The 9,762-nt window shown below is 31.8% G+C and overlaps 1 protein-coding gene and 1 pseudogene across 1 annotated transcript; both read left to right on the top strand.

The window, feature by feature from the left end:
- Positions 1 to 2,266: 2,266 nt before the first annotated feature.
- Positions 2,267 to 2,755, top strand: LOC146957780 (uncharacterized). Its single transcript, XM_085727629.1, has one exon. The coding sequence runs from the start codon at positions 2,267 to 2,269 to the stop codon at positions 2,753 to 2,755; it is 489 nt and encodes a 162-aa protein (XP_085583755.1).
- Positions 2,756 to 2,966: 211 nt separating this feature from the next.
- LOC146957779 (uncharacterized) lies at positions 2,967 to 3,915 on the top strand (annotated as a pseudogene).
- Positions 3,916 to 9,762: the final 5,847 nt, after the last annotated feature.

Here is a 9,762-nt window from a genome sequence, read left to right as displayed (position 1 = left end):
GCTCTGGGTAATATTTATTGTACTTATTTCGAAATCTATGTACCATTTTGTTTTGTGTAAGATCTGATTTATGCATTTTTTTCTCAGGCTAAAAAGGCACATTTTAGAAAAATGGTTAACATACTCATGCTCAAAGTATTGTATGCCTATCTCCATAAATATATTTATCTATTTAAGTAGTAATAATAAACAAACCCAATAGTCTTTCAAAAAAAATAAACAAATACATTATTAAATATTTTTGATTTGATGAGAATAAGTTTATACAACAAGAGTCAGGATCCGTTGACACCAGGTGTCAACGGATTCGTTAACACCAAATCTTAACCATTTATTTATTTTCATCTAATGGTCCAGATTTATTTACTTAAAAACATCACGTGAGTTTGATCACACCATCTAGGTCACTGCATTTTCCCCAATTTATCGTTCTCGCTCTCTTCTGCACGTTCTCAGCACTCTTGATGCACCTTGCTTTCTTTTATTTGTTTAACCCATAAGATCTCTATAACGATAAGAAGGTTTTTCACTTTTTGTAATCAATCATGATGATGACGATCATCATTCAAAATCAGGGCACTGCATTATTTCTGCTTATAAAATTATTATTGAAGATGTGTGAATAATTTAATTTAACATTCAATATGCGGCAACTATTTTCTTTCCATCTTACAGTAATTGAAAAATATTCATGCTCAAAAGCATTATCGAAAAGGGTAATGGAGAAATAGAGCCAAAGGGTGTTGTCAATCAAAAAGCTTAATTAATTAATTAGCACCGTTTGATTTTATTTGGACGGGACAAAAGAATTAACCATGAATCCGTGACAATGGAGAGCGAGAAGAACAATTGGATTCAGTAAGATGCAAGGAGAAGATGTTTGAATCAAGGAGAAGATGCAAGTGGATTCAGTCACGTGAGATTATAAGTGAATAAATTTGGATCATTGGATTAAAATAAATAAATGGTTAGGATTTGGTGTCAACGAATTCGTTGACACCTGGTGTCAACGGATCCTGACTCATATATATATATATTGTTGTATGAGACAGGATCCGTTGACACCAGGTGTCAACGGATTCGTTGACACCAAATCTCATCCATTGATTTGATTTAATCCAAAGGTTCATATTTAATTCACGTCTCTATTGGATGAGTGTACTTTGTCTCAATCACATACTATTATTTTTTTCCAATTATTAAAGACAAAGATCATGAAACTCCTCCTTGTTTTCTTCCACTGCCACACGCTCTTGTTGCAGGGACAAGTTATTCCAAATAAACTTTTTCCATTGGAAGAAAGTAGTGATTCATGGAAGATTTTGGATTGTACCTCTGAGAATTTGAATGTTGGAATTTTTACCAAATCATGTACCTTTTTCCCTAAACGCCCAATTGAATTGCTTTCAATCCTCCATCATAAATCACTCAATTGGTTTAATTATGCTACCTGACATTAATTGGATAGAGCAAAAACCATCGATGGGGCAGCAATGGGAGAGAGAAGCGATGAACAGACTGCATAGGCAATTGAGGGTTTGGGAAAAAAGAAGTACGAAGGTGGAAAAAAAAATTGGTTTCACCGTGCACTTTTAAATTAGCCTTTGGATTAAATCAAATCAATGGATGAGATTTGGTGTCAACGAATCCGTTGACACCTGGTGTTAACGGATCCTGTCTCTCTCTCTATATATATATATATATATATATATATATATATATATATATATATAATAGAAAGAAATAAGTTAAATATGAGTGTATGCAAGTAAGAAAACATAAGCTTAAGTAAAACAAAGATAAATTCCAGGCTACCAAAGAAAGTAGGTATATAGCTTTCCACTATGTATATCTTGATTAATTTGTTCACATTATCTGTTCGTTAATTGATTAACTTTTCACATTATCTACATTAGTTTCCACTCATGACATCATTTTGTAGAAGTTCCTATATCTATTTCTTCTGTACATTGCATTGCATATAATTCTAAGAACTTACGCTGTCTACCCACAAGAGGCTACAATTTACCCTATCATTTTTAGTTTTTATGTCAAAGACAGAAGTGAAAATAGGCATGTTTCAACACATAATGATACGTTTAAATATAAAGGCTTCTCATATAAAGCTAATATTTTTTCTTTCTCTTCAACGTGCACACAGATGCATGCAAAGATGTTAATATTAATTTTGTAACTTTACATTTAATATGCAGATCTATGTATCAGTGAAGATGACTTAAAGAACCTGTGTTTGATTCAAATTGAAATGCTGCTTCAGGAAAATGGATGGTCGCTTACTGAATTCAAATCTATGCCAAGTCCAAATGCAGCAGACATGTCAACCTTCACAAACAAGCTTATCGTTGATGAGCTAAATTACAACAAGGATGAACTGGCAAAGACACACGCTGACATGTTATTGATGCTGACTGATGAACAAAGATGTGTGCATGACAAGATCATGGACTCCGTTGGTTCTGACGACGGTGGTTTCTTTTTCTTATATGGTTACGATGGTACTGGAAAAACCTTTATATGGAAAACATTGTCGACTGCTGTTAGATCAAAGGGGTTAATTGTATTGAATGCTGCATCCAGTGGTATAACGGCTCTTCTATTACCAGGTGGAAGAACCACACACTCAACGCTGACAGTCCCTGTTGAGATTAATGAGGCATCATCTCTGACCATGGATAAGAATAATCCTAGGGCAGACCTGGTGTGTGCTGCTAATGATGCACCGACGGTGTTTTGATGCAGTTGACCAATCGATGCGTGCTATCATGTCCAAGAATGATCCCGTTAACGAGTTTAGACCTTTTGGTGGAATGACAGTAGTTTTAGGTGGTGATTTCAGGCATACATTTCCTATTGTCCGAAAAGGATTGATGCAGGATATTGTTGATGCATCAATCAATTCATCAAAGATATGAGCTTATTGTAATGTGTTGAGGCTCACTATTAATATGAGATTGGGTGCATCTTCGGTACCTGCAGAGCAGGAAGAAATTGCTAATTTTGGCAAGTGGATACTCTCAATTGGAGACGGCAACGACGCTTCGGATGAGAATGGTGAAATGAAGGAAGAAATTCCTGAAAATTTGCTCATATCCGACACAACAAATTCGTTGATGTCACTAATAGACTTTGTATATCCCGGTTTGAATGATAAAATTGGTGACCCACTCTTTTCCAAGAAAGGGGGAATACTCGCACCAACGCTTGATTCAATTGAGCATGTTAACAAATATATGATGTCACTGATTCCAGGTGAGGAGAAAGAGTATTTAAGCTCTGATTCTGTTTGTCGATCGAGCGAAAATTCTGATGTCTAGAGCGAGTGGTTCACAACAGAATTTCTTAATGGTATTAAGAGCTCTGGAATTCCAAATCACCGGTTGAAACTAAGGGTAGGATGTCCAGTTATGTTGATGAGAAACATCGATCAGGCCAATGGACTGTGTAATGGTACGAGGCTGACAGTTACTCATCTAGGGAAGAGCACGATAGTTGCTACCGTCATTACAGGAAAAAGGGCAGGTACCAGGATATCCATTTCCAAGATGAATCTTATTCCGAGTGATCCAGGACTACCCTTCAAATTCAGACGCATGCAATTTCCATTGACGCTTTGTTTTGCAATGACGATAAATAAAAGTCAGGGTCAATCTTTATCTTGAGTGGGAGTTTATCTTCTTAGGCCCGTGATCACGCATGGACAACTCTATGTCGTTGTCTCTCGAGTTACTTCTAGAAAAGGTTTTAAGCTGCTCATATTGGACGAAGATAATAATGTTTGCAAGGAGACCACAAATGTTGTGTATCGTGAAGTTTTTCAAAAAGTATGATCATTGATTATGTTTTAGAATTGTTGTTGCTATAATTGAGAAAACTAAAGTTGCGTACTGTTTGTAAGTCGTATTTTTTTTTATTTCGTTGTAAGGCGTACTGGTCATTACAGGACATGCAATTTCTATATAAGCAGATCCTCCTGCAATTGACTTTTAATTGATGCACTTTTCAGGTATAACAACCATTGGACTTTTTATTTTACATCGTTGTTACCCTAAAATACAATATTTACATTAGACCATTGGTTTTGTAAAAATAAAAACAAAGAACAATCGGCATTTGTGTAGCACAAACTATGTTTATACACACCCGTAAAAAATCTAACATTTGCATTCATATACTGGATCTCTACATCTGACACTGACTATTTTATAAAAAAAAATACAAATATTTTAGTTTTTATGATTAATATAATACATTATGTCAACAAATAATAATATATAATACGTCGGCGTATTTTTTGCAAAAATATTACATGTGCTAAGTCTAACAATGAACAACCCTTAAACTACAACTATATTTTATAATTATAAATCCCAATACTTTAATCATTATGTGCAATGTTTAGATATTTCAAATATATACAAAATTATGATGATATTTTTTCCATATCAAATTTAAATTATAACCACACTTATAACTTTAAGATAACATAATATAAAATCTATACATTTGATCAAAAAAGTTTTTTATTTCCCCGTGCTTGGCACGGGTCACTACACTAGTAACTTTATTGATTTTTAACCCATTTGGATAAGCTGGTGGTATTGACGCCAATTTAAGTGAGATAATTTAGCTTCTTATTAACAAAACATTATTGACTTTTAAGAGAATGTCATGTATCCTTCAAAAAAAAAAAAAAGAGAGAGAGAATGTTATGTAATCCTAGAGTTGTCTCTCTAGCAACCTGTTGTGTACGCTTCTCTTCATTCTCCTAATTCACCCTTCAATCACTGTTCAATGTCGCATTTTCGCTCTTTTTGTATAAGCAATGTACGCATATATATACCCTCTCCCATCCAGACACGCATATCTTTTGTGTGGCGTTGTTTTATTCATCATCTTGGTGTTTGATTTTTAATATTGTGGTGTTCGTTTCATTCAGATTGAAATATAATTTCGATTTATTACATACTCAACCAATAATTTAGGTGTCCATGTTGCAAATTTGGATGTATGGATATGTCAGATACTTTAATTTTATCACATTTCTTTGCATTCTTTTTAAATGTTTGCATTTTATTGTTTTATGTTATTAATTTAGTTGTTATGAGTTGTTCATAAATTCATTATTTTAATTTTAGGAACGTTGAAATTGGTTTCAATTTTTGACGTATTCAGTATTCTACCAAAACCTAAACCCTGGTCAAACAAAAATGTTTCATCATTTTCAATTTTTTTACCAAACAAATGGTATTGGAAGATGTAACACAAGTGGTTGAGTTGCATCGGGTAATTCGTGAGTTGTAGTGGGACATGCTTCATATATGGGTAATGTTAACCAGTGCCCTGAGACATTGGTTAAGGTAGCATATATATATATATATATATATATATATATATATATATATATATATATATATAATTTTATTTTTACTCCCTCCGTCCCTATATCTAATCACCCATTTGACTTTATTTTTGTCCTTAAATCTAAACTCCTTTTCAAATTAATAGATGCATTTATTACTCCCTTCGTTTCAAAATGAATGTCGTTTTAGGTGTTTACACACATATTAAGAAATACAATGATTAAAAGAAAAAGAATGGTTATTTTACCAAATTATCCTTATTAACTATTGGTTAGTTTTAAAAGTAATATTTTGGAAGTAGTGTGCTAAGTATTAATTGGAGGGTACAATTGAAAAGAAAAAGTTATTATTGCATTGGAAACTGAAAGTGACATTCATTTTGAAACAAATTTTTCTGGCTAAAGCGACACTCATTTTGAAACGGATGGAGTATTATTTTTCTAAACGTACCCCTAATTAATACTACTAACTTATCTTGAAATTTAAAAAGTCAAATTTAATACATATACAAACAAAGGGCAATATAGTAATATTAACACACAAAACAGACATAATAATTACACTGACATCTTTTCTTAAGAAATGTGAAAAAAGAAAAGGGATGTTACATTAAGGGACGGAGGGAGTAATTTAAAACTTTCTTTTTTTGGTTTCCTTAACCAGTGCCCCGGGGGCACCGGTTAATATAACCCTTCATACATTTAAGGAAAAGGAAACGAGAAATGCTAACAAAACACATTTTAACATATAGTATTTTTCAACACATTCTCTTTGATTGGTTAAAACTAACATGGAATCCACCAAAGCATGTGGGTCCCATATAAATTTGGTAGGTTTCACATGAATTTTAACCAATCAAAGAGAGCGTTTTGAAAATTATGTGTTAAAATTTGTGCTGCTAGCATTCCTTTTAATGAAAATGTTGGCACGTGTCAAGAAAGGACGTATAGAATTATGTATCAAAATTTATGTAATTAAATTTTTAAAAGTATAAAAATTATTATTTACTCATTCTATTTTATAATGAATGGTGTTTAAAGTTTCCGCATACATAATAAGAAATGCATGAAAAACAGATATCAAAAGAGATAACCTTTTTATTAGACTATTACTTTTTCCACCCTATTGTATTCTCACGCACCTTGAAAATTTTTCAAAAATGCCCTTGTGCAATTCAAATTTTATAATTCGTACTATGTTTATGTATAATCAGCAATCAGAATCCCTCACATTTCAGCAGTTTTGAATTTTGCTTTTAAAAACAACAAAAAACAAAGTAAAAAAAATGCTAAAAATCTGTCAAATAAAATCATAAAAATATAAAAGTACCATAAAAAAATTTTAAAAATTAAATTCAACTAATGCAAAAAATTTCGGATTTTTCTGAGAATATGAAAAATTTAAAAAAATTAAAAATGGGTCTAAACGATGGAAATTTAGATCAAGTAGCCTGAAAACCAGATTTTTGACTATGAATAGTTAACAATGACCCAAAACAGAAGGATGCGAGTTAGAAAGATTAATATTGTCCATAAAATGACTATTCATGTTACAAACATGTTTAGAATTTGTGCTGATACAGTTCAGATTATATAATACGAACTGTTTTTCCCATGAAAAAAGGTGTTTAAGGGGTGTTCGAATTATGTAATTCGAAAAAAATCATGTAACACACCCTATTTTTGAGGTTTTTGGATTACAAAATCCGAAACTCATTTTTTCACCTTACAACAAAGGAAAAACTGAATTTGGATTATGAAATCCAAAAATATCAAGGGCAATTTCGAGAAAAAAAAAAGGGCGCACGAGGAAATGAATAGGGTGGAAAAAATAATAGTCCTTTTACTAAACTATCTTAATAACTAGTGGCCATTTGAGCCCAATACACCAATAACCAAAAAAAAAAAAAAAAACTATCTTAATAACTATTGATGTCTTTCTCATAAAAGTATACTCCATATTACTTTGGAAGTAAGCAACATTGGTTAGAGGATATAATTATAAAAGTTTACATTGAAAAGTGAACATGAAAATATTTTGAATAATTTTTTTTTATTATAAAGAGACATTCATTTTAAAATACGGTTATGTTAACTTGTGTCCTTAAGGCACATGTTAAGGAACGTAAAAGTAAAAATATTCCTTTAAATTTTGTGTGGTATATTTATTACAAATTCAAAAATTAAATTTAATGCATATTCCAACAAAAAATTAATTAACTTGTGTCTTAAGGTCTCAAGATAGCTTTTCCCTTTAAAATATTGAATTTGTATTACAAATAACAAGATCCATATTTTGAATATGTCTTTCTCGTGTTCTTGAAATTTGAAAAATGGAAAAAGATGAAAAGCTCTGTTTTACATCGGATAGATCACATCACATGCTTTGTGCTAAACAACGACAAAAAAAAAATCACATGCGTTTTATGCAACCGATGATAATTCGGATAACATGATAGATCTTTAAAAAAGAAAGTTAACATCCTTTATGGGACCGAGGGAGTATATTCCACTTTACATTTATGATAGTGGAAAATACACCAATACTTAACAAGTGCACTTAAAATTATTTTTCTCTCTCCTTCATTTATACATTTTTCTTAATACATGTGAAATGAGCTTTTGGCTCAGTTAATCCGGGACGGATGGAGTAATACAAACTATTTTTTTTAATCCACAAATATTATTACTTTATTGTTTGATACAATACATTACAATGAAAATCATCACCTATCCATTTGTTGAAAATGAGATAAAATGACATCATTGCTAATTGTTAATAGAACATTTCTTAGCCACTGATTACCCATTTTATTACATAGGTTACTCTTCCCAACTTTCATAGCTAAAAAAACACGTTCAACACTTGCAGTTGCTACCGTGCGTGTGTGCTATATGTGTTTTATCTATTAAAAATAAAAAAAAAAAATAGGAAAAAGCATGTGGAGCTATAGTCCCATATAGCTCCAACATGCATCCGTCCCTGAATTCCTTGATTAGCAAGGATGGAATGGGTCATGGTAATATTTTGTTAATTAACGGCCTAATGGCTAAATACACAAATAAACAAGGTTAGGGAGTGTTGTAGGTTTAAACCAACACGCTCAACAATAATATGCAAGAGTTGGGATTTGAATATTAAACTTTTCATTTTTTAGGATACAAATCTTGATTTCCCCACATTTTTACATTTAAAGTGTGTGAATCCGATCACTATATTATTTGATTAAAATAAAAGACAATCACGGTAAGTGACGGATAGAGTAAATACCTTAATACAATATACATTAAATTAAATGTAAATATTCGTATGAAATAATTTTAAATTAAATAAAATGAACCCCAAAATAAATTAAATTAACTATAACGAAATTTTAAAAGAGTTTTTTTAACAATAAATTTTAGACTATTACTTTTCCCACCCCAAGGCAGTCTCATGCACCCTGTAAAATTTTCAAAAATGCCCCTTTGCAATTCGGATTTCATAATCCGGACTATGCTTATGTATAATCAGCGATCATAATTTCTCTCATTTCAGCAATTTTGAATTTTGCTTTTAAAAACAACCAAAAAAAGGGTCTATTCATGTCAAATAAAATCATAAAAACACAAGGATGAGAGTTGGGAAGATTAATATTGTCCGTAAAATGACTATCCATGTTACAAACATGTTTGGAATTGGTGCTGAAGCAATTTGGATTACGTAATCCAAACTGTACTAGCACCATGAAAAAAGGGTCTAAACGATGAAATTTTGGATTTTGAGGGCGGAGTCTCGTAAGAAGTTCCTTCTAAGGGAGTCTTGATCATAAAAACACAAGGATGAAAGCTAAGAAGATTAATATTGTCCTTAAAATGACTATCCATGTTACAAACATGTTCAGAATTGATGCTGGTGTTGTCCGGACTACGTAATCCGAACTGCATAAGCACCATGAAAAAATGGTGTTTAGGGGTGTTCGGATTCTATAATCCGAAAAAATCAAATAGTGCGCCCTATTTTTTTTTGTTGAGATTTTCGGATTACAAAATCCGAATTGGTGAAAAACTCATTTTTTTCACCCTATAACAAAGGAAGACACCAGTTCGGATTTTAAAATCCGAAAATTTCAAGGAAATTTTTGAAAAAATAGGGCGTGTGAGAAATGGATAGGATGAGAAAAGTAATGGTCTAAATTTTAAAAGTGTTAGTATGATAATTGATATTAACGACACTCACTTTTCGTGCGACATCTAGTTAATCGCGTCTAAAAATGTGATCGATTTAGTAGAGTCAAAAAATTTTAATTAACTATCTACTCAAAAAATTTAACTATATTTTTTACGTGATTAACCAAAGTTTGCGGCCGCAGTGTATGCACGAGTTGTGTTTCATGAAATAT

The sequence above is a fragment of the Medicago sativa genome, chromosome 1 (genome assembly GCF_051527215.1).
Source record: "Medicago sativa cultivar Bolivia chromosome 1, Bolivia_mono, whole genome shotgun sequence".
NCBI classification, from domain to species: Eukaryota; Viridiplantae; Streptophyta; class Magnoliopsida; order Fabales; family Fabaceae; genus Medicago; species Medicago sativa.
The sequence above is the reverse complement of the archived record's forward strand: the minus strand, read 5'-3'. Positions and strand labels throughout refer to the sequence as shown.

What these genes read in the sequence shown, in the direction of transcription:
- LOC146957780 (XM_085727629.1), top strand. Translation starts at nt 2,267, where the DNA reads ATGCTGCTTCAGGAAAATGGATGGTCGCTTACTGAATTCAAATCTATG.